General features: G+C 45.6%; 1 protein-coding gene across 5 annotated transcripts in view; it reads left to right on the forward strand.

Annotated features, from left to right (window-relative positions):
* The first annotated feature begins 23410 nt into the window (after positions 1-23410).
* Positions 23411-24968, forward strand: part of UBE2Q2 (ubiquitin conjugating enzyme E2 Q2) — a 61642-nt gene continuing 60084 nt past the window's right edge. For all 5 annotated transcript variants that reach the window (XM_060401710.1, XM_004017823.5, XM_012098644.4 and 2 more), the window contains exon 1: positions 23411-23831. In XM_060401710.1, the coding sequence (XP_060257693.1) occupies positions 23643-23831 (189 nt within the window). In that variant the 5' untranslated portion in view covers positions 23411-23642. The remainder of the gene's footprint in view (positions 23832-24968) is intronic.

Genomic DNA, 24968 nt, shown 5'->3' on the forward strand with positions numbered 1-24968 from the left:
TTAATTAAAAAAACAACCCTAGATCCACTTTTCATAAAGTGAATGAAATGAGCAGCCTCTTCATTCTAGAGGGGAAAAAAAAGTTCACTAAGTTCTGGGGCATCCTGTTCCCATCCCACATAAGGCAAATGCTGGAACAGCTCCCAAACCAAAAGAACCCTTTGCAGTTGTCTCTGTGAGCGAGCGCAGTACATCTGCAGATGGAAAGATTCTCTGAGGTATGCTGAAGGGTCAGGCAACACCCTCAGTCACAGGTCTGGCTTTGAAAGCATCCCTGTGGGAGTCTGCTTGACTTTCCACCAAGTTAATTTCTTGTCTATGGTCAAGGAAGCCCCGAGGAGAAGGGGGCATGGGTGTGCAGAGTTCTGATGTGAAGTCTCTTCTCTGGGCTCGTTTCTCTCCCCTAGTCTCAAGGGACTCAGCCATGTCCCCCCAGCTCCCTCTTCCAACCAAATGGTCACCCCTCTGCTCCTCTTCCTTAGACAGCCTAGGGATGCTGGTGGTCCCTCAGGATCTGTGGCCTCAGGCTTGGCAGGGTCCTCTCCATAACTCCATCTATAGGCCCAGAGGATGACTGGCTGTGTCCTAACATGGTACTGCACCCCATTCCTTTTCCTGACCTCAGTGATCCCTAGCCAAGTTGTTTATATTCCTGATCTCATCATCATTTCTCACTCTTTCCATAATTGGATTGCTCACTCTAGCCAATTAAAGCACACTGCTCTTCTCAACACTGATAGCTCTAGGCACATGACTGGTGCTCACAAAATGGGGCATTATATCAGTTTCATTGATCAGTAGAAGCAATGGCTCAACTTGACGGTGCCAGTGCCTCTGAGTTCAAGAGCCTCACTAGACTAAGAACTCTTGAGCTGAAACACACGTGTGCCCCTCCTAGCTTGGCCGTGCAGCTTGAGCAATTTCCTGCCTTGTTGATGCAAGTGTAGTTGGGATGATAATAATCATGGCTAGTGATGATCGGGGCTTTCCAGGTAGCGCTAGTGGTAAAGAACCCGCCTGCCAATGCAGGTAGATGTAAGAACCCACAGGTTCAACCCCTGGGTTGGGAAGATCCCCTGGAGGAGGGCATGGCAACCCACTCCAGTATTCTAGCCTGGAGAATCCCATGGACAGAGGAGCCTGGCAGACTATAGTCCACAGGGTCACAGACTTGGACACGACTGAAGCGAATAAGCACACACACAGTGATGATTGAGGACTTACCCTGAGTCAGGCATCGTACTAAATGTTTTCACATAGACTCTTTCATTTAGTCATTTATATTCTTCAGGTCAAGAAACTGAAGCTTAAAGCTGTTAAGTATTTTACAGCTAGCCATGGCTGAGTCAGGATTCAAACCCAGCAGTCTAACTCCAGGATCCTGTGCCCTTAATGATTATAATATCCAGAGTCAGCAACACAAAGTTAATGTGCACGTATTTTCAATTATATTTTAGGAGGGTGACTTTGTGTTTGGGGGCATTTCACTTACAAAATCCATTGAGCTAGATATTAACTGAGGATGCATAAAAACTAATGAACTCTGAAAACCATAAAACATGAGCAACATGGCATCACTGCAAGAGACACAGCAGCAGATTGCTTTCTTGTGAACATAGTTTGCTGACAGACCATAAGGGAATAATCAGCCTGAGTTCAGCAGTGCCCTGTTCCCTTGGGACAGAGAGAGAGCCACAGACACACACAAACACATACATTGAATGGCTTGTTTGTGCCACTGATAGGAACCCAGGAACTACTCTGCATTAGCAGATGATGAAATACTTCGGAAACAACACAGATCAGCTGAAAAAGCAAGTACTGACAGTCAGAGATCAGAAGCAACATAAGATAGCTATCAATTACCAAAATGTCCAGAATGGGAAGGAATGTGGGGAAGACGGCAAATTGCTATCAGGCTGTACAAAAAGACAAAAGGGGAGCCCCTGGAAGAAGGATAATCAGTTTTCACAGGAGCCCCATGGGTTGGTGACTTGATCAGGGCCACAGGATCAGGCTGGGACTTGAGTCTGTGTCCCCCATCTCTTGCCGTTACAAGATGGTTTTTTGCCATTACATCATAAGCCAAGATGCAAAATGGAGATGGGACAAGCTCAGCCAGCACAGATAAGAGGTTTGTGCATCTCAGGGGTGTAGGCAAGGACAAATAAGGTACTGAGGAGTAGCTTGTTTGGAAGGGGGTAGCCAGGGCGTTTATGCTCACCAGGCTCTCCATACAGGAAACATGGAAGGCAGATGTCAGCTTTAAAACCCCCCTGCCCCAACCTTGGCCCCAGTTGCCCAACTGCGGCTTGCTTCCCTGCCCCAAGGTGGTGGTTAAGAGCGCTGATGCTGGAGCCAGATGTCTTGGGTTCAAATTCTAGCTCTTTTTACTTACTAAGTGTGATTTCAGGCCATTCCCCAAACTCTCTGTGCCCCAGTTTCTTCATCTATAATGAGGGCGTAATAGCAGCATCTTTTTGGCAGTGTTGCTGGGAGTATTGAATTAAAACACGTATTAAGAGCTTAGAACAGTGTGTGGCACCAAATTAGCCCTCTCTCAGGCTTAGCTATTACTATTACTATTATTATCTCTGCTCCTTCCTGAATGCAGACTCTGAGGCTTCCTGCTTTTCCCCTTTTCAAATTCAAGACCTTCTCAGTCATTCCTTCTGAAGTATAAACTTTCCACTCGGTCTGTTTCAGGATAAAGTCACATTCCTTGCCCAAGAATGATCTGACTAGGCTCACCCCTTCTGCTTCACCCGCTTTGTTCCTTGTTCCCGTCATTCAGCAAAAATGCCTTTCAACGGGCTGTTCCCTTTGCGGTACCTTTCCCCTCACTCCTCTTGGCCCTGTCTCCTGGCTAACTACTGTTCTCTCTCATTCCTCAGCTCACATATCACATGCCCTAGGAAGCTACTCCAGACCTGACTACCTCTGGTCCCACATGAATGCCCAGGCTGGTTAGACGTGCCCTGAATCAGACGTATGCTCCCAGAGGACTCTGGTTTTCCTTCTATCCTGGCACTGATTACCCTGCCTTGTGATTGTCTCTTTGCCTCAGTTCAGTCGTTCAGTCGTGTCTGACTCTTTGTGACTCCCATGAACTGCAGTACGCCAGGCTTCCCTGTCCATCACCAACTCCCTGAGCTTACTCAAACTCATGTCCATCGAGTCAGTGATGCCATCCTTATCTCATCCTCTGCCTTCAATGTTTCCCAGCATCAGGGTCTTATCCAATCAGTCAGTTCTTCGCATCAGGTGGCCAAAGTATTGGCCAAAGTCTCTTTGCCTGTTACCCCACAAAGCCAATACACACCCTGGGACACAAACTGTGCCTCTGTCCACACCTTCCCTCACAAACGTACTTCCTCTGTCCTCCAGCCTGCCCTCTGCCCTGGAGAGTGACCTCAAAGGACGGCTTCCATAGGTTTCCTTGCCCTCTGGCTTCGGCTGGTTTGGGTCAACTGGGAGAGGCCCCAGCAGGATGGGAGGGTAGGGAGTGAGGTCCTGGCGTTTGTGCCTGACTCCTTCCCTAGGAGATAGACTGAGGCTGGCCATGTCCCTCAGTGAAGTTCTAGCCACTCTTCTGACCCTCTTCTTCCTCTTCAAACTCTCTGAGGTGAAGGGTCAGCTTGTTTTATCTTATTTTCAGTTGAGTGCAGAATGACGTCTTATGAAATACAATTAATATGAATTATTCAATATTTAAAAGGTAATTATTTGGAAAAGTAAAACGTGATGATTTGTAAAATGTAAGACCAGATTTTTATAACTAGATTTGAAGTCAAAAGTTATATTCAAAAGAAATATAATCAGAAAAAACAGAACTGAGGGAAAACAAAAGAATGATAAAAACTAAACATGTTACTCATTGAAAGTTTGCATGTGAGTGTTTAATGTAAAGAACTGTGGCTGATTCATGTTGATGTATGGCAGAAACCAACACAGTATTGTAAAGCAATTCTCTTTCAATGAAAAATAAATAAATTAAAATGTTAGAGAGCTGCCACACACAAAAATTCTTGCCATTCTACAATGGTGTCTAAACTCCAACTTAGGAAGGATGTAGAATTGCCCTGGTCAAGTGCTTTTAGCATACCTTGAAAGAACACTGTGCATATCAATTTTAAGTTTTTAATGTGACAAACATCTTGTTTTATGCCTGTTAATTTATCTAATGTAGGTTGGATCAACAACGCTGATACCAACAGGATGTGATGTATATGTAAATGGTTTTAATGTTTTTTAAAAATTACACCTTAGAGGAATTAGTCTCAAAAAGGTATGCTGACAGGAATAGAAGGAATTTTAAGCAATTTCATCAGCCTCAGACTATTTTTTTTTTAACTTCGATACAAAATGAGGCAAGTGATGCTATGTTTCAGAAGTCATTTCCCATCCTTTATTAATTGCTATCATGAGAGACTTCCCTGGTGGTCCAGTGCTTAAGAATCTGCCTTCCAATGAAAGGGACACAGGTTCGATCCCTGGTCGGGGAACTAAGACAACTAAGTCTGGTTGCCACAACTGCTGAGCCCATGGGCTAAGCTTGTGTGCCTCAGCAGAAGACCCTGCATGCCACAACTTAAAATCCAATGCAGCTAAAAATAAAATAAATATTTGAAAAGAATTATTAAAAGATAGCCAACATGAGCAATTTATCTCATAGAGTTACAGTTCTGGATCTACTCATTTCCTACACATGGAGCTTCTTTTGAGGAAAAATACAATTGAAAATGCTCTATCAAATTTTTAAAGCATTTGGTGCTAACTTTTCACAGATATGCAATATCAGGATTTTCACCAGCTTTATGGATAATTGTTAAGTTTTGAAAAATGCTATTCCAATTTGTAGAAACACTGTTCTTTCAAGCTTCTATTCCTTCCTTGCATGAAAGTATGAGAATCATTAGAAGTATTCAATATATCAAACAAAGAAAAGCAGGTCTGTCTGTCCGGTGCATAACCCGAAAAAGTTGGGTTCAAAGTGGCTTCTTATTTTGCACAAACAGTAAGAGTTTGATTCTATGGTTCAGACATTTTTCTGAGTCCTCCACAACTACACCATTACGCAGTACTAATTTGTTAATAGTAATAGACCTTCTAAAATTCTCTGAATCTAAAATTGCCATCTGATTTCTCTCCAGAAATATTTTCTGACACAGCTCCTAGTAACAGTCTGCCCATATTTCCTAAACAAGTAACAAGATACTGCTTTGGAGAAACACGATAGCATTTTGCAGGAAGTTCAGAAAAGGAGAGAGGCAAAGCCACACCGTGAACGTGTATCTCTTCCTGAGATGGTTGTTATCCCTTCTAGATGTGGAGTCCTAGACCAGAGCCACCACTAGCTGCTACACTGCCCTTGTGCAAATTAGGAAAAGGCACAGGCCCTGCAGAAAGGAATGGCTACCCTCTCCAGTATTCTTGCCTGGAGAATCCCATGGACAGAGGAGCCTGGTGTGCTACAGTTCATGGGGTCGCAAAGAGCCAGACACAACTGGGTGACTAACACTTTCACAGGCTCTGGAAGGAAGTGCCCCTAAAGCCCAGGGTTTGAAGCATTGAGTGTGAACTGACTTTCAACTTCCTAAACCATGTAACTTGTGCTTGAACAAACCATACAATCTTTTTTAAAATTTTTTATTCGATTACTTAATTAATTAATTGTTTTTGGCTACACTTGGTCTTCATTGCTATGCACAGGCTTCCTCTAGTTATGGCTCACAGGCTCTGGAGTGCCAGCTCAGTACTTATAGCGCACCAGCTTAGCTGCTCTATGGCATGTGGGATCTTCCCAGACCAGGGATTGAACCAGGGTCCCCTGCATTGGCAGGCAGATTCTTAATCACTGGACTAACAGTGAAGTCCAAAATGTACAAACTTCACACAACTAGTCTACTTTATGCTGAGCAAGCTGGCAGGTCACTCCATCTTAGAAATGTGACTGGTGAAGTATGATTCTCTGAGGAAGCCTCTTACAGCTCAGATTTTGTAGAAATGTGATATTTTTGTTTGCAGGGTGATCGTTTTCACACATTTCCTCCTTAGCTTCCTGAATGTGGGAGGAGAGCCCTGACTGGCAGCGTTCAAATAGGTGTGTTATAATGCAATTGGGCCACAGAATCTCTGGGGGCAAATGCATCTTGCAGTTCTGGATATAATTGCTTTTCTCCTGAGAGGTCTTTAAAACCCCAAACTGCAGGGGTTGTGCCTGAGAGTAGCCTTGGGGAGGGAGGTCAGGGTGTTGTTCTGAACCTGCTCTTTCTGGAGGGAGCCAGGCACCTCTCACACAGAGAGGGCACTGACCCCTGGGGTGAGCTGGGCAGGGCAGGCGGGGAGGGGGCGGTGGGAGTGCAGAAAAGGAATAATACACGGAGTAGGGTGGGGAAACCAGACAGCTTGTCAGTATCTTGTGATTCAGGCCTTCCTGTTGTAGAGAAGTGATTCTGTTTGACATGAATTCCCAGAATGCCTGACACACCCACACGCAAGCGGGCCCAAACCCATCCCAGAGCGCCTGCTGTGAGTGAGCCTGGGGTTTGTGCTGCCTCTGCCCTCAGCACCGGCCCCCACTGCTGGCTGAGCAGACCTTCCCGCGTGGGAGTGCGAAGTGGAAGTGGAAGAGCTACGGGTATTGGAAAGTTCGGGTGTTTGTACTAAACTGGCTCTAACTCTCAAGCCCGGGAAGGAAAGTTGTTTTCAGGGGAGTCAGTTTCCTGTCTTTGCCAGAAGCCTGACACACCTTAACTTCTCTTATTTCTTAATCTGCCAAACAGATGGGTCAACTGTCAGTTTGGTGGTGATGACAGGGATATTTACTCTGTAATCAAACCAAGAGTGGCGCGATGGGGAGGACCTGGGCAAGGTGAATCGGGAAACCTGGGCAAAGATGTTGTGCTTCCTTTCCAGAACTGGAGTCACAATGACACCATTTCACATGGCCACTGGCATCACCACTAGGAAAGTACTACTGCATTTGGAAACTGGAGAAATCTCTGAGACCATTCACTGTCTCTTTGTTTTAAAGATGAAGACACTGAAGCTGAATGACATTTATAATTGCTGAAAACTACCTGGGAAATGATGAAACCACAATTAGAACCCAGGTTTTATGGCTCTTAGTCCAGTGTGATTCCTACTAAGCTATGTTGTCTCTCAGAATAGCTTTCTTGTCACTTACTCATTTATTCATCAAACATTTACTGAGTGGTACTATATGCCTGCATGCATGCTAGTCACTTCAGTTGTGTCCAACTCTATGTAACCCTTTGGACTGTAGCCCACCAGGCTCCTCTGTCCAATGGGACTCTCCAGGCAAGAATACTGGAGTGGGTTGTCATGCCCTTCTCCAGGAGATCTTCCCAACCCAGGGATCAAAGCTGCATCTCTTATGTCTCCTGCACTGGCTGGCGGGTTCCTTACCACTAGTTCTACCTGGGAAGCCCCCCCATATGACTAACACTGTGGTATACGTGCTAGGATGGATGAATGACATGTGTTTGGACTATAGCAATGAATAAGACAGACATTCTCCTCATGGACTTTAAGTATACTGAGAAGACATATTAAACAAATGATTGTATAAACAAATAATTATAAAGGTGATAAACATCAAAGAGAATTAGAGGGTACTATTAGAGTTCACGAAAGCAGGACTTGCCTAGCCTAGGTGTCAGTGACAGTAGTTAAATCAGGGAAGGCTTTCCTGAGGGAGTGATATTTAAGCTGAAATTTGAAGGATAAGTAGAAAGATAGTTAGGTGAAGGACCCAGGAGATGGGAAGAGAAACCTGCGCAGAAAGAAAGACATGTACAAAGGTCCTGAGGCAGGACAAAGATGCAACTCTGAAATAACTGAAAACAGATCCATGGATGGCCTAGTACATACATGATGAGAAGGAAAGGACTGTAAAATGGTTTAGGAAGGTAGGCACTCTCTGACTGCAAGCCATGGTCAAGAGTCTGGACTTTATCCTAAAAGTAAAGGGGAAACCAGGGAAGGGTTTTAAACCTAGCAGTGTTATGATCAGATTTTTAAAAGATAACTAAGAAGTGGGGAGCAAAAGTGAATGCAAGGAGGGACTTCCCTGGTGGTCTGGTGGCTAAGACTCTGTGTTCCCAATACAGGGTGTCTGATCCTGGTTCAATCCCTGGCCAGGGAACTAGATTCCACATGCTGCAGCTAACAGTTCATACGATGCAACTAAGAGTTTCGTTGCAGCAACTACAGATCCCATATGCTGCAACAAAGACTGAAGAGCCTGCGTGCTATAACTAAAACTCAGCACAGCCAAACAAATAAATTTTTTAAAAAAGTGGACGCAGGGAGTTATTTAGGAGGCTATTGCAACAGCTCAGGTGAGAGAAGATGGTGGCCTTGGACCAGGGTAGGTGTAGTGGATATGGAGAGAAGTGAAGACATTCACAAGTATTGAGGAAGTACACCCAATGAAAAGTTAAGTCGCTCAGTTGTGTCCGACTCTTTGTGACCCCGTGGACTGTAGCCCACCAGGTTCCTCCATCCATGGGATTCTCCAGGCAAGAATACTGGAGTGGGTTGCCATTTCCTTCTCCAGAGGATCTTCCTGACCCAGGGATCGAACCCAGGTCTCCCACATTAGAGGCAGATGCTTTAACCTCTGAGCCACCAGGGATACTAAATGGATATGAAAAAGGAGGAAGACGGGAGGTGTCAACAGTCACTCTCAGGTGTTACCATGAAATCGGGGGAGGGATGGTGGTACATTCATGGAACTAGGGAACACAGCAGGCTCCAGGGAAAGACCAAGAGGTTGGGTATGTTAAGTTTGAGGAACCTAGGAGACAAAAGGGAGAAGATACTGAAAAATCAAATATATAAAACTACAGTGCAGACAAGAGACCTGCCCTGGAAATAGGGCTGTGACTAGGACCCGACACAGTCAAATAAATAAATAAATATTTAAAAATAATGAAATAAAGAGGATTAGGGTCTCTGTGTTCAAGCTGGATTTAGAAAATGCAGAGGAACCAGAGATCAAATTACCAACATCTGCTGGATCATCAAAAGAACAAGAGAGTTCCAGAAAAACATCTACTCCTGCATTATTGACTATGCTAAAGCCTTTGACTATATGGATCACAGCAAACTGTGGAAAATTCCACAGTTGGAATACCAGATCACCTGACCTGCCTCCTGAGAAACCTGTATGCAGGTCAAGAAGCAACAGTTAGAACTGGACATGAAACAACAGACTGCTTCCAAATTGGGAAAGGAGTATGTCAAGGCTGTATGTTGTCACCCTGCTTATTTAACTTTATATGCAGAGTACATCATGAGAAATGCTGGGCGGGAAGAAGCACAAGCTGGAATCAGACTGCCAGGAGAAATATCAATAACCTCAGATATGCAGATGACACTACCCTTATGGCAGAACCTGAAGAAGAACTAAAGAGCCTCTTGATGAAAGTGAAAGAGGAGAGTGAAAAAGTTGGCTTAAAACTCAACATTCAGAAAACTAAGATCATGGCATCTGGTCCCATCACTTCATGGCAAATAGATGGGGAAACAGTGGAAACAGTGACAGACTTAATTTTGGGGGGCTCCAAAATCATTGCAGATTGACTGCATCCATGAGATTAAAAGACGCTTGCTCCTTGGAAGAAAAGCTATGACCAACCTAGATAGCATAATTAAAAAGCAGAGACATTACTCTGCCAACAGTCCATCTCGTCAAAGCTATGGTTTTTCCAGTAGTCATGTGTGGATGTGAGAGTTGGACTATAAAGAAAGCTGATTGCTGAAGAATTGATGCTTTTGAATTGTGGTGTTAGAAAAGACTCTTGAGAGTCCCTTGGATAGCAAGGAGATCCGACCAGTCCATCCTAAAGGAAATGAGTCCTGAATATTCATTGGAAGGGCTGATGCTGAAGCTGAAACTCCAATACTTTGGCCACCTGATACGAAGAACTGACTCATTGGAAAAGACCGTGATGTTGGGAAAGATTGAAGGCTGGAGGAGAAGGGGACAACAGAGGATGAGATGGCTGGATGGCATCACCGACTCAATGGACATGAGTTTGAGTAAACTCCAGGAGTTGGTGATGGACAGGGAGGCCTGGCGTGCTTCAGTCCATGGTGTCGCAAAGAGTCAGACACGACGGAGCAATTGAACTGAACTGAACTGAGGGTCTCTGTCTCCCAGTCTATGTGGGAGGTAGAATCCCAGCTATCAGACACAACTGGACTAATCACATGTACATTGCTTGCCCTTTGTAAATTTTTACTTGAGTTCCCACTCTCTCCACCTCTCTTCTCCTTCCTTCTTTTAAAATGCTCCATCAGCTCAGTTCAGTTCAGCTCAGTTGCTCAGTCATGTCTGACTCTTTGCGACCCCATGAATTGCAGCATGCCAGGTCTCCCTGTCCATTACCATCTCCCAGAGTTCACTCAAACTTACGTCCATCGAGTCGGTGATGTCATCCAGCCATCTCATCCTCTGTCATCCCCTTCTCCTCCTGCCCCCAATCCCTCCTAGCATCAGAGTCTTTTCCAATGAGTCAGCTCTTCGCATGAGGTGGCCAAAGTACTGGAGCTTCAGCTTTAGCATCATTCCTTCCAAAGAAATCCCAGGGCTGATCTCCTTCAGAATGGACTGGTTGGATCTCCTTGCTGTCCAAGGGACTCTCAAGAGTCTTCTCCAACACCACAGTTCAAAAGCATCAATTCTTCAGCGCTCAGCTTTCTTCACAGTCCAACTCTCACATCTATACATGACTACTGGAAAACCATAGCCTTGACTAGACGGACCTTTGATGGCATAGTAATGTCTCTGCTTTTCAATATGCTATCTAGGTTGGTCATAACTTTCCTTCCACGGAGTAAGCGTCTTTTAATTTCATGGATGCAGTCACCATCTGCAGTGATTTTGGAGCCCCCCAAAATAAAGTCTGACACTGTTTCCACTGTTTCCCCATCTATTTGCCATGAAGTGATGGGACCAGATGCCATGATCTTTGTTTTCTGAATGTTGAGCTTTAAGCCAACCTTTTCACTCCCCTCTTTCACTTTCATCACCTCTGTACAAACCAGGGCCCTGCATTTCCTGTGCTGTGAAGTAGCTACTGAATAAAATCTGTTTTTACCACTTTCAGTCATGTCCAGTTGCATTTATCTTTTACAGAACCTTTCCATATATAAAGAGATGATTGAAAGCATGACTGGGAGCCATGGATATGGCAAATATCACAGGGGTTTAGTTGTTCTTTTTTAAAATTACTTGCCTCTTGCCAGGAGGGATTAAGGAATCCTCAGCTGAGTCACTCAATCATGTCCGATACTTGGCGACCCCATGGACTGTAGCATGCCAGGAATCCTACTGCAAGACATTATCCAAGAATAATAATAAAATAAGGCTAAAAAGGAAAACATTTAAAGCCCTGAGAGAAAAAGAGTAGTTGGTTAGGGTATAGGCTAAGCTGATATCACAAAGAGACTCCAAAAGATAATGTTTAAACTAGAAAGAAGTGTATTTGTCTCTTAAGTAACAATCAGGAGATACCTTCAAGAGCTGGAAGGTCTTGAGGGGAATGTCTCCACTGTCATTACCACGTGGCTTCTGTCACTCTGTCCAGATTGGCTGCTCTGGTCTCAGCAACCCCTCCAGTGGGAAGCAGAGAGTGGGGGCAGGGGAGTAGCAGAGTGTCTGTCTTTTAAGGGCAAGACTTGGAAGTGCTGTACGTCCTTCCAGGTACACCCCATTGTCCATAACTAGGCTATTTGGCCACACTTCCCTGAGAGGAAAATTGAAAAAGTCCTCTCTACTTAGGTAGCCACATGCCCAGCTTAAATGCTTCTTTTGAAATAAGGAGAACAGGTGAGGTTGAGGTGGACCAGGGGTGGGAAACTAACAGTCCATCACAGAGAGAACATGGATATCCGATATTAAGAAATCTGTGAGCACTTGCAACCCTCTATCGTGGGGAGCACGTTCTGCCATGCATGACAGAAGCTGGCAGTGCCCGAGTAAATGCCACCTGAAGCAGCTTGTGACCAGAAGCGAATGGGGAGGTTGTGAATGAAGACACCAGCGCCCTCCCCTATGGCTGCAATAACTTGGAGGCGTATTCCATAATGTTCTCGGACGCCCATGGAGGGGAATAAGCTGGAGTTGCCTGCATAGTGACCTGCTCCCTTTCCCTGTCTGATTGCCCCAGTGCTCTGTCAGCGCTTCCTGGGATCACCTCCAAAATAAACTGCTTGCACTGGAATCTCTGTCTCAGAGTTTACTTCTGGGAGCACCCAACTATGACCAGCTCTGGGCTTCCTGGAAATCCGGAGGGAAACTAAATAATATAACTGCTATACGTAGAAAGTAGAAAACAAATCAGTTCCTCAACTGAGACAGTCTTTCTTCCTCCCCTACCCCTGCCTCACTTTCCAAAATAAAGCACTACTTACCATCCTATTTCCCACTGTCTGGCTTTTGTGGCATTCATGTTGGTACTGCCTTCAGGCCTGTACCAGGGGTGGGGTACACTTTATTTGACACTTTATTTCCTTTTGAGCTGGCAAAGTGCTCACAGATAGTTGAGACTAAGTGGGTGTTGGAATTATGAAAATATGAACATTGTCCAACATACATAGAAATGGAGACTCAGGGGACATGACTGGCCACATGTTCCATGCACAGTGACCAGGGAAGCCAGAATTGGCTCCCAAATCTCCTGACCACTCCTCTGGTTTTCTGCTACAAACACAGCGTCTCCTCCTGGGTTTCATTTCATCATCTGAGTGGAGCCTGAGGCTTTTAGCATGTTTGTCAGTATTAAAAATACACCTGTCTTGAGTGAGCCAGGGCCTCTTCCCTGAGGCCCATTAGATCTGAAGGATTGTGTTTGTTGCTACTTAATTTTTCATATGGTGCAAGATGAGACCTAAATGTAGCCAAGGAGAAGACTATAGAGTCTAAGCATTTGGGCTATTCAGAGTCATAGAATGCATTAATTGATTACGGCAAACCCCAAACACAGAATCAAGTCTGTGTTTCCATAAATTCCTCCTGGAAATAGTAGCACCTTGAAGCCCTGGAGCGTGGGCAGGGTGAGACTCAATTTAGCCTGTAGCGGCTCTGCAGAGAGTGAAGACCCAAAACTTCACGAACAACCCAACAGCAAGTCAGCCAGAGAAGGAGAGGTCTAAGGCCCACAGCCTGAAGTCAAAACATCGGAAGTGTCACTCCTCTTGGTCTGGGGAGGGGGAATTCATCCAACGGCAGATATAACTTCAGAAATATCAGTTGTAATGGTTAATCTGTCTTGGGGCCTAAAGTCTGTCAGCCTCTGAGCTGCCTCTAGATCAGGTATCTTTTTGTGATGGGAAAAAACAAAAACAATAACAGCCACACATTCACTGGTCCTTTAAATTTCTTTGCAAAATTCTCTCATTTACCTCTCTCCACCTTAAATATCTATACATCAATTTTAAATTGTTGTTTTATTACATAAATAGCATGTTAATAAAACTATTTCAGAAAATATAAACAGAAAGAAAACTGAAGCTGCTTGAAAAGTAACCACTGCTAACATTTTAGTATATCCTTCCAGATATACATACAACTTGATTTAATGGGTGCATATTATTTCATTCTGAGGATAGACAAAAACTTTTCTTAGGTTGGCCAAAAAATTCGTTTGGATTTTCTATACCAGCTTTCCAAAATCTGAACGAAATTTTTGGCCATCCTAATACACCCAGTTCTAACACTGTGTCCTTCCTTGCATTTTGCTACCATAAAGAAAGCTGGGGGACTTCACTGGTGGCCCACTGGTTAAGAGTCCAGTTTGCACTGCAGGGGACATGGGTTTGAACCCTGGTCAGGGAACTATGATCCCATGTGCTGCCAAGCAACTAAGCCCTAGAGCTGCAACGACTGACCCAGGGTGCACCGGAGCCCACAGACCACAGCCAGAGACTCCATGTGCCTCGGCAAAAGAGCCCACATGACGGAACCAAGATCCTGCGTGCTGCAACTAAAGACCAGACAAGCCAAAGACATATTAAAAAATAAATGAATAAAGTAAAAAGTGCTGTGATAAATATTTTAACCAAGTCTTTGTTATTTCATCAGTAAGTAGCTCCAAAAGAGAACGTTCATTTGAAAAATAGAATAGCAATAACAATACTATTGCCACACCTAAGAAACTAAACAATAATTCCATAATATCATCAAATATTAAATGTTCGGACTTCTCCAATTGGCTCATAAATGTTTGATGTTTTTAGTAACCACTTGGGTAACTACATCTTGATTATGTGCCTAAGTAGCTCTTTAGGATAAATGCTTAGATATGAAAAATTACTGGGTCAAAGATATGTTATACCTAGATCGAGAAAGATATTCTCACTCATTAGCCTTAAACAATCCAAAAGAACATTTTGTAAGAATGTGTCTTGGGATGGAATAAGGGAGGAATCTTTTTATTTGAAGCTTTCATTTGCTGATGACAGAGGCAAGATAATGCTCTGAAAGGTTTCTAGGGATTTACTATAATAAACCCCAGGCTGATTTCCCTCCTGCCTCCTTTCATCAGCATCAGTGGGGTCAGGAGTTCTTCCCATTAGATTAATTAGCTTCTCCAGAGGAGCATGTGCCCCTTCTCAAGAGCCAGGTGGTCTTTCTGAAAGAGCCGGCAGTTCTCAGAATCTATCTGTAGAACCTATTATCTTCCTAACAGGAAGATCTGTATTTCACTCCATTGACAATTCTGTGCCACCCTGCTCTCTCAATGCTAAGTCATTTGCTGTTTTACATTTATCTGAATTTATATTTAGGGCTTGCCTGGTGGCTCAGACGGTAAAGAATCTGCTTGCAATGTGGGAGACCTGGGTTTGATCCCTGGTTGGGAAGATCCCCTGGAGGAGGGTATGGCAACCCACCTGGAGAATCCCCAAGAACAGAGGGACCTGGTGGGCTACAGTCCATGGGGTCGTGAAGAGTCGGACACAACTTAGCAACTAAGCACAGCACAAATTTATGTTTATAATGTACATAGAAGCTGAAGTGTAGTGGAAACAGCTAGACAGATCTGGATTCAGATTTACTGTGTCACCTTGGGGCTTCCCTGGTAGCTCAGAGGGTAAAGAATTTGCCTGCAACACAGGAGACCTGGGTTTGATCCCTAGATCGGGAAGACCCTGTGGAGAAGGAAATGGCAACCCACTCCAGTATTCTTGCCTGGAGAATTCCAGACACCACTGAGCGACTAACACACTTGGGCAAATTACTTTCCTTTTCTAAAATTCAGTTATTTGGAAGCATAATGATAGTTTCCTCAGGCTGCCATAAGGATGAAGTAACTTGGCTACTTTAATAGATATTTGTTTAATGAGTGAGTATTTGCTTACTAGATTCTTAGGGTTTTTGTTATTGTTGTTGTTGATTTGCTTTTAGCTTGAAGAAATCTTAGTGCTGCTGCTGCCGAGTCGCTTCAGTCATGTCCAACTCTGTGCAACTCCATGGACAGCAGCCCACCAGGCTCCTCTGTCCATGGGAATCTCTAGGCAAGAATACTGGAGTGGGTTGCCCTTTCCTTCTCCAATCTTAGTGCACATCCTCTTTATTTTAGAGACAAGAAAATGAAGTTCAGAGAAAATGTGACATTTGGTCTTTCAGTCATTCGTTTAACAAACATTTATTAAGCACTGAGTCTGTGTCAGGCACCAAATATATGATAATTAGCAACAGATGGCTGCTGCTTTCAAGGGTGAAGAAGGATAGACAAGTTTTAAAAAGCACTAGACTGAGCTAATACATGGTATTATAGAATTATCTAGCGCTATGTTCCTCAATATGGTAGCCACTAGCTCTGTGTGGCTATTTAAATTGAAGTTAACTTTTAATTCAATTAAATCAAAGTAAATTTCAGTTTCTGAATCAAATCAATCATTTTTCAAGTGCCCAATGGCCACACGGCCAGTGGCTACCGTATTGGACAGTGCAAATACAGAACACTTCCAGCACTGCAGAAAGTTCTATGGGATAGGGCTACTTCGGACTTTCTCCCCAGAATAATATTCATATGCATGTATACTTCAAATTCATACAATTCCAGGGTGTTTGCACCTTGGTCTGATAGCCTCTTACCATACAGGTAAGAGATGGGCTCTGGTAAGTAAAACTCAAAGATAGGAGTTTTATTATAAGCCAGAGCCCAAACTTGTGAACATTTCAGCTTAGAACAGTTTCTGGCTGAGTTGGCTGCAGCAGAATAATGAGTCACTTGTTCACCTCAACAGGGATGGGCTCCATTTCCTGTGCCTCGTGGGGAGCCCTGTGGTTGTCTGGGCTTATGTGGCCACAGGCTGATGTGTGCACACTTCAAACATTGGGAGAGGAAGAGAGGTTCTCACAGCTTCCCTGAGATTTCAGTGAAACTAGAACCCTTCTCTCATGATTTATCTGCAGTCTCTTTAACTGAAGGTGTTACAAGGCTTTCGCTTCCAGTAGGCCATGTTCACTCTGTGATCACTTATTGCATGCTTTCTATGTCTCAAGGATTGGGCTATAGACAGCAAGATGTTTAAGACAAGAAGTTCACAGTCTAGCAGAGGAGACAACCGTAGAACAAGCTAGTCATAACCAAAGCAACACCAACGAAATAAATACTGGAACAGGCAAGTGTGTTAGTCACTCCATCGTGTCCGACTCTTTGCGACCCCATGGACTAGAGCCCACCAGGCTCCTCTGTCCATGGGATTCTCCGGGCAAGAATACTGGAGTGTGTTGCCATTCCCTTTTCCAGGCGACTGGAACAGGCAAGGTACTGTGGAATTGGAGAAAGGGAGAGATTAAATTCAATTCAGGGGACTAGGGAAGGCTTGATAAAGGCATTTGAGAGCAGCCCTACAGATACTCCCTGGAGAAGGGAATGGCAACCCACTCCAGTATTCTTGCCTGGAGAATCCCATGGACAGAGGAGCCTGGTGGGCTACAGTCCATGGGGTCACAAAGAGTCGGGCACGACTGTGTGATTACCACTTTCTACTGATATACTTAAAGAGAGTAGCATGGAATACTCTGTCACTGGGAATTACTCCACATTCAAATTCTAGGAGTTTGAAAGTCTTCTGTACGGGTTGTGACTTATCCCACTCTTTCTTTCATACTGAACTTGCTCTGTCTCCCTGGAGACTTTCATCTTCTTCTCACAGTCCTTCACGCACATCCAGGTGGGGCTCCACGGCTAAGAGTTTTCAGCCCATTTTTGTCAACACTACCTTGTCCTCTGTATTTATCTGTCTTGCCTGTTCCCAAACTTGCCTTGTTGTAATCAAGGTCATTTATTCAGCATAAGGTCTCTCACCAACTCTCTACTCTCTCAACATTTCTTTGTGTCTTTGCCAATTCCCTCTCCCATCCCCCAGCCTCTTTGAAGGGGTGATTCTTTTCCACATGTAACTCATCCCATCCTTTTCCTCCTCTTCCAGAATCTAGTTCTATGTCTTATTGCCTCTTATGTCTTCAGGTTTCATTGCTTATAATCGGCTCTCTCCTTAGGGGCAGATCCAGGTGTTGAAAGGCCTGAAGCTTATTCAATCTTGGGAGCTTTCTTCAAGAAAAAGAACAGAGAATTACAAATATCAACTTAAAAACAAAAGTTAATATTTATTTAGAAGGGGCCTGTGCCTGTGTAAGTGGCCCTGAAGTTTGAGGGACATAGTAATTCCAATTCTGTTCATACTATAATAGAAACAACGTGTGCATGCTGAGTCGCTGCAGTTGTGCCCAACTCTTTGCGACCTATGGACCACAGCCCACCAGGCTCCTTGGTGCATGGGATTCTCCAAGCAAGAATACTGGAGTGGGTTGCCATGGCCTCCTCCAGGGGATCTTCCCTACTCAGGGATCGAACCCGCATCTCTTATGTCTCCTGCACTGGCAGGCAGGTTCTTTACCACTAGCGCCGCCTGGGAAGCCCCATATCAGCTCTAAGATCTAGCAGTTCTACCTCAGATATGTCCCTAGAATCAGTATATTCTTTTCCATGCCCACTGCCATTTCTGTTTCAGTGCTTCTCATTGTCGACTTGGACCAATCCAAAAGACTCTGTTGTTTGGAGCTGGAGAATGTCTGAGTTGGATGTATGTGACTTGACCCATGGAATTAATGGCATGCCAGATCTAGATCTGGGTTTCCTGCCTCTTCTTCATGGCTACCTTACAGTTTTAAACCCACTATGATCTATTTTGTGTACTAATGCCAAATTAATCTTCTGAAAAGTGATGATTCTCATTAAATGAAACTGTACTCACCCTGGAATGGTATTAGGATTTCAAGATCTGAGCTCAAATAGCACCTCAACTTTATCTTCCTTTGGGTCCCTTCCTGTACTACACAATCAGCTGGTCTCTTGGTTGTTTTCTGAGAATGGCTGTACTTTTATCCAAATAATTTCTAGAATTAAATTCTTCCTTTTCTGATATGTCATTTGTTGTTCAGTCGCTCAGTTGTGTCTGACTCTTTGTGACCCATGGACTACAGCACACCAGGCTTCCCTGTCCTTCACTATCTCCCAGAATTTGCTCAAACTCATGTCCATTGACTCAGTGATACCATCCATCCATCTCATCCTCTGTCACCCACTTCTCCTCTTGCCCTCAGTCTTTCCCAGCATCAGTGTCTTTTCCAATCAGTCAGCTCTTTGTTTCAGGTGGCCAAAGTATTGGAGCTTCAGCATCAGTCCTTCCAATGAGTATTTGGAGTTGATTTCCTTTAGGATTGACTGGTTTGAGCTCCTTGCTGTTCAAGGAACTCTCAAGAGTCTTCTCCAGCACCACAGTTTGAAAGCATCAATTCTTCAGCACTCAGCCTTCTTCATGGTCCAACTCTCACATCCATACATGACTACTGGAAAAACCATAGCTTTGACTATACAGACCTTTGTTGGCAAAATGATATCTCTGCTTTTTAATACACTGTCTAGGTTTGTCACAGCTTTTCTTCCAAGGAGCAACTGTTTTTTAATTTCATGGCTGCAGTCACTGTCCATGTGATTTTGGAGACCAAGAAAATAAAGTCTGTCACTGTTTCCATTTTTCCCCCATCTATCTGCCTTGAAGTGATAGGACCAGATGCCGTGATCTTTGTTTCTTTAATGTTGAGTTTTAAGCCAGTTTTTTCACTCTCCTCTTTCACCATCATCAAGAGGCTCTTTAGTTCCTCTTCATTTTCCGCCATAAGGAAATCTTATGATATTTCTTCCGGCAATCTTGATTCTAGCTTAAGTTTCATCCAGCCCAGCATTTCTTATGATATACTCTACATAAAAGTTAAATAAGCAGGGTGATGATACACAGCCTTGACATATTCCTTTCCTAATTTTGAACCTGTCCGTTGTTCCATGTACAGTTCTAACTGTTGCTTCTTGACCTGCATGCAGCTTTCTCAGGAGGCAGGTAAGGTGATCTGGTATTCCCATCTCTTCAGGAATTCTCCCCAGTTTTTATGATCCACACAGTCAAAGGCTTTAGTGTAGTCGATGAAGCGGAAGTAGACGTTTTTCTGGAATCCCCTCGCTTTTTCTATGATCTAGCAGATGTTGTGCTCTAATGTTGCCTTTATTTATGAGTCTGTAGTAGACACTGTGGTTGACTTTCCAATATCTGTTTCATCCCAAATGACTGGGAGACCAGTGAGAGATCCCTTCCATTTATAACTGTGATTGGTTTCAGTTCAGCTCAGTTCAGCCGCTCAGTCGTGTCTGACTCTTTGCGACCCCATGAATTGCAGCATGCCAGGCCTCCCTGTCCATCACCAACTCCCGGAGTTCACTCAGGGGTAGGCTTTTGATACATTTCTGGCCAATGACACAGAAGAGAAGCCAGTGGGTATATTCTCGGAAAAGTCCCACATCTTGGAAGGAGACATGGAAGAAACAGTCCTTTCTGATTGGATGTTCTTGTGTCTGGTAACCTGAAAGAACACTTCCAGCCACCTTGCTCTCAGCTTGACAAGGGAAACAGTCTGGGCTCTTGATATCATTGAAGATGCTCAAAAAATGATTGTTAAATTTCACAATCATTTTTTTCGGGTCTGCTGTGTTCCAAGCCCTAAAAGGGCTAGAAATATAAGTAGATATAGTTCCTGAATTCAAGAAGCTTAAAGTCTAGCATTGGAAAAAAAACACTGTATCCTAGAGGAAATAACAGAAAACTGACTTAAAATGATCTGGACAATAAGGAAATATATTACTTCACACAATAAGAGGTCCAGAATCAGGGCAGGCACTAGGATTGGTTGATTAAAGCTTCTTCTGTGACATCTTATGACTACTCTTCTGTGTCATTGACCAGAAATGTGTCACAAGCCTGCCCCTTAACCAATTACAGGAAAATGGATAGGATCACTCATTGGCTTTCCAGTCATCTGGGATGGAATGCACATTGTGGAGTCAACTTAATTAGGGTTTCCCTGGTGGCTCAGTGGTAAACAATCTGCCTGTCAATGCAAGAGACGTGGGTTCGATCCCTGGGTCAAGAAGATCCCCTGGAGGAGGAAATGGCAATCCATTCCAGTATTATTGCCTGCAAAATCCCATGGACAAAGGAGCCTGGCAGGTTACAGTCCATGGGGATGTGTGTGTCTGTGTATTTCTGAGATATAAAAGTGTTTACAATTTATAAAGCTTTCTATTTTCTCATAGCAATTTAGAGATAAAATAAAGCTTAGATAGATTAAATAACTTATTCGGGAATTTTATTTCTCAAAGTCATATAAAGTTCTGAACAGCTTGTTCCTCTTTGTCTCGAATCCTTGTCTGTGACTACCATGCTTATTAGGAGTTACAGAGACTGAGAAAAAAGAGGCAGCAAGCTACATGTGTGCTTAACCCAGCAATAGTGCCAGTGCTAGTGATTTCCGGCTCAGTTTGGCACTGGAATCCATCCTTCTTTCTCTCAGTCCCAGTTCATAATGGTGCCCCTAGTTTCAGGGCCAGGAATCCCCATAAATAAAACACTTTATATGCACAGGCATTTTCCTCAGAAGATGGATCATAGCTTTTATTATATTCCCAGAGTGGTCTGTGAACCACTGGAAGGCTAAGAAACAATATAACATGATACACTATTACAGAAGTAAATGAAAATAAAAACTTAAAATATGTTCCCCATTCAGTGGACTTATTACCTCCTTGTTTCTGTATTTTTAAAACTTTTTATTAAATTCCTTTATTTTGTATTGAAGTATAGCTGATTAATGGGCTTCCCTGGTGGCTCAGAAGGTGAAGAATTCCCATGCAATGTGAGAGACCTGGGTTTGATTCCTGGGTTGGGAAGATCCCCTAGAGGAGAGCATGGCAACCCACTTCAGTATTCTTGCCTGGAGAGTCCCCATGGACAGAGGAGCCTGATAGGCTACAGTCCATGGGATCACAAAGAGTCAGACATGACTGAAATGACTAAACACACACACATAGCTGATTAATAATGTTGTGATAATTGTAGGCAGACAGCAAAGGGACTCGGTCAGCCATCATAATACATGTATCCATCCTTCCCCAGACTCCATCCCATCCAGGCTTCCACATAACATTGAACAGAGTTCTCTGGGCCACACAGCAGATCCTTGTTGGTTTTAAATATAGCAGTGTATACCTGTCCATCCCAAACTCCCTAATCCTTCCCCTAGGGAATCATAAGTTTGTTCTCTGTGTGTCTGTTCCCGTTCTGTAAATAAGTTTGTATCATATCTTTTTATGTTGTCCTGTATTTCGTTATTTAAAGGACAAGTAGATGAGGGGCCACTTGTAGATCATGGAGGAGAAGACATTTAGGCACTGGAGAAGGCTTAGGTACCTCTAGTTAAGACCAGTGCAAACAAGAGGGAGGGGACATGTGTATACCTATGGTTGATTCATGTTGATATAGGGCAGAAACCAACACAATATTGTAAAACAACTATTCTCCAATTAAAAATAATTTTTTTAAAAAAGTGCAAAAGGAAATGCAGAGCAGCTTGCTGGAAAATTATTAAGACTTTCAAAATGTCTATAGCAGGGCGTTCAACCTAACACAAGGCCCTTCTAACTAGGAGACTTATGCAACTACAGGTTGCATGCTCATGAAACTGGTCCTGCTTCTAGTGCATATCACTAAACACACTAAATACACTGTTAATTACCTGCCCAATTATGTTATATTCCTTTGGACCACCATGCAGCCCTCTATCCATTTAGGGAGCATTGAGAATATGCCAGGGATTGTGTTAAGTGCTGAGGATTCCAGATAGGAGCATTCATTCAGTAACACTGAGTGTCTATTATATAAAAGGCCTCAGTCTAGGTCCTGGGACTATGGCTCTGGATAAGACATTCACGTTGGGGAAAAAAACGAATAAACAGGAAAAATATCAGATAGTGATGTGTCCAGCAAAATTAACATAGGATGGTATGATACAGGGTGACTAGAAGGCTATTTTAGATTAGGTATTCAGGAAGGCCCTGAGCTAAGACTTCACTGAAAATAGGCCAGCCCTGCCTCCATGGGAGGTGGAGAGAGTTATCTTAAGCTCGAGACAGGAAAGAGGGAGAGAAAAATGAATGCCAGAGTGAACAGAGGTAGTGGGTACTGAAAGGATGAAATTGCGAGAGGTGGGAGGGAGCAGCTGGCAGGGACCAAATTACCATCATCGGTAAAAGGATTGCTTGAGAGCAAAAGAGTGGGCAGAGTCCGGTGAGAAGGTCCTGGCAGGAACTCAGGCTAGATAGAGAAGTGGTGGCTAGGTGACTAGGTGACTAGGATGAGAGTAGCGGAGATGCAGCTAAGTGGGCCGATTTGGGTCCGGAGTGCTGTCTGCAGCCTCCTATCTGGGAGGGCCCCGGGCTGGGTCAGGTGAGTGGGTGGCCCGCTCAGAGCCTCGCGGAGCCCCGCCCCTAGGGACCGGCGCGTGGCCGCCGCCCCGCCGACGTGGCCGGCGCGATAGGCCGGGCACGTGTATGGTCCCAGGCTGGGGGACAGGGGCGCGCGGGGGTCTCCGGGTCCTTCTGGTTATTAGGGGCCAGGGTACAAGCTGGCCTAACCCTGGCGTCCGTGGGGGCGAGCAGAGGAGATGGGCCGTGGGGAAGGGGGCTGGGTCACAAGGAGGAAGGGGCGACCAGGCGGGCGCGCGCCTCAGCCGCGCGCACGCGCCGGAACGGGGACGCGCAGGAGAGCCGGGGAGGGGAGGGGAGGGGAGGGGAGGGGAGGGGAGGGGAGGGGAGGGGAGGGGAGGGGAGGGGAGGGGAGGAGGGGAGGGGAGGGGGAGGGGAGGGGAGGGGGAGGGGAGGGGAGGGGAGGGGGCGGGGTGGGGGCAGCCCTTTCCCAGGCGGTAGCGGGGGTGGTGTCGCTGTTGCCCTTTTAAGCCACGGGGCCGCCGCCTCCTGCCGGTGGAGTCAGTTACAAAGGGAGCAGCCGCCCAGGCCGCCACACCGCCGCTCGTTGAGGCCTCAGCGTCCCTCGCCATTTTCCAGCCCCGATCCGACGCGGGCCGCGGCGGCGAGGAGAGGCGGAGCCGCGAGAGCGCGGCCCGGGCCGGCCCCGCGGGGCGGTCGCGGCCGTGACGGCGGCTCCGGGCCCGGCTCCCCTTCCGCACCCCTCCCGCCGGAGATGAGGGGAAGATGTCCGTATCAGGGCTCAAGGCCGAGCTGAAGTTCCTGGCGTCCATCTTCGACAAGAACCACGAGCGATTCCGCATCGTCAGCTGGAAGCTGGACGAACTGCATTGCCAGTTCCTGGTGCCGCCACCGGCGCCGCCGGGCAGCCCGCACTCCCCGCCGCCGCCGCTCACACTCCACTGCAACATCACGGTGAGGCACCCGGCCGCAGCCCCTCAGGGCCGGGCCGGGGAGGAAAGGGGCGCCCCGAGTGCTCGGACAAAGGGGAGGCTGCCCCGGAGAGGCCCCTCGGACCCTGGGCGGGGCGGGGCGGGTCCGCCCCTTTTCCCGGTGAGGGGCCCGGCTGGGGCCCCGCCGGGACTGCGCGCGGCTGGGCTGGGAGGAGGCGCGTTTCTCCGGCTTTCCCGGCGGGGCTGGGTTTGGGGCTGCTGGCCCCTCGCGGCCCCGGTCGCCGCACCTCGAGGCGGCCGAGCTCTCGCCGGGTCGCCATGGCCTCCCACAGCCAGGGGCCTGCCCCCGGGGGCCGCGGCCCGCGGGTCGGCTGTTGTTTGAGCCCCGGCGGGGCAGGCGAAAGGCCCTCAAGTTTGAACACGTCCTTCTCCAGTCAGGTTTCCCTGGTTCCTTCTATTCCCCCCGTTATTTTTTAAGTTTGGGTTTAAGGAGAAACTAACATTGAAAACTGACGCGTTTGTGGGGGGAAAGTTTAGAATGCAGCCTCTGGCGCTGTTTGAATGATTCCCTTCCCGCTGGCCTGGCTCCGCGCTAACGCGTTCCGAAGGCGCGTTGGACCTTGGATGCGGCAGGTGTTCTGGGGGATGTTTGTGTAGCCCCTCCTGTGGTAAATCGGGAGCAGGGGAAAGGAGATCCGTGCCCAAATCTGCTGCCCAGAAAGATCGTTTTTATGTCGCAAAGTCGGAAAGATCCTTTAAAGCTCTCTCATTTGCTTCGGCGGAAAGCTCGTGACAAACCCGTAAAAAAAAAAAAAAGTTAAATAAGTTTCCTCATAAAAGTGTATGATGAGGATGTTCATTGTGAAATTGACCTACGGTATCGGTTCCAAACTGCGGGATGTGCCGCTTATTATAACAGGAGTCAAGGTGGTGGTTTCATGTTCCTCTGTAAATACGGTTAAAGCTGACTCTAGCGTCGTTAAACTCCCTTTGGTTAAGTTAGTAGGTAGGTAAGTCCTACAGAGTACCTGGTGCTCCGGAGTCTGCAAAGGCCTTGAGGTTATGATAATATTAAAATAGTTTTCAGAATACCGGGGAGCAGGTGTATATTAAAAAAAAAAAAGTTACAATAAAGAGCTGTACTGAGGTGTTCTCTTCT

Source organism: Ovis aries, chromosome 18 (genome assembly GCF_016772045.2).
Source record: "Ovis aries strain OAR_USU_Benz2616 breed Rambouillet chromosome 18, ARS-UI_Ramb_v3.0, whole genome shotgun sequence".
NCBI classification, from domain to species: domain Eukaryota; kingdom Metazoa; phylum Chordata; class Mammalia; order Artiodactyla; family Bovidae; genus Ovis; species Ovis aries.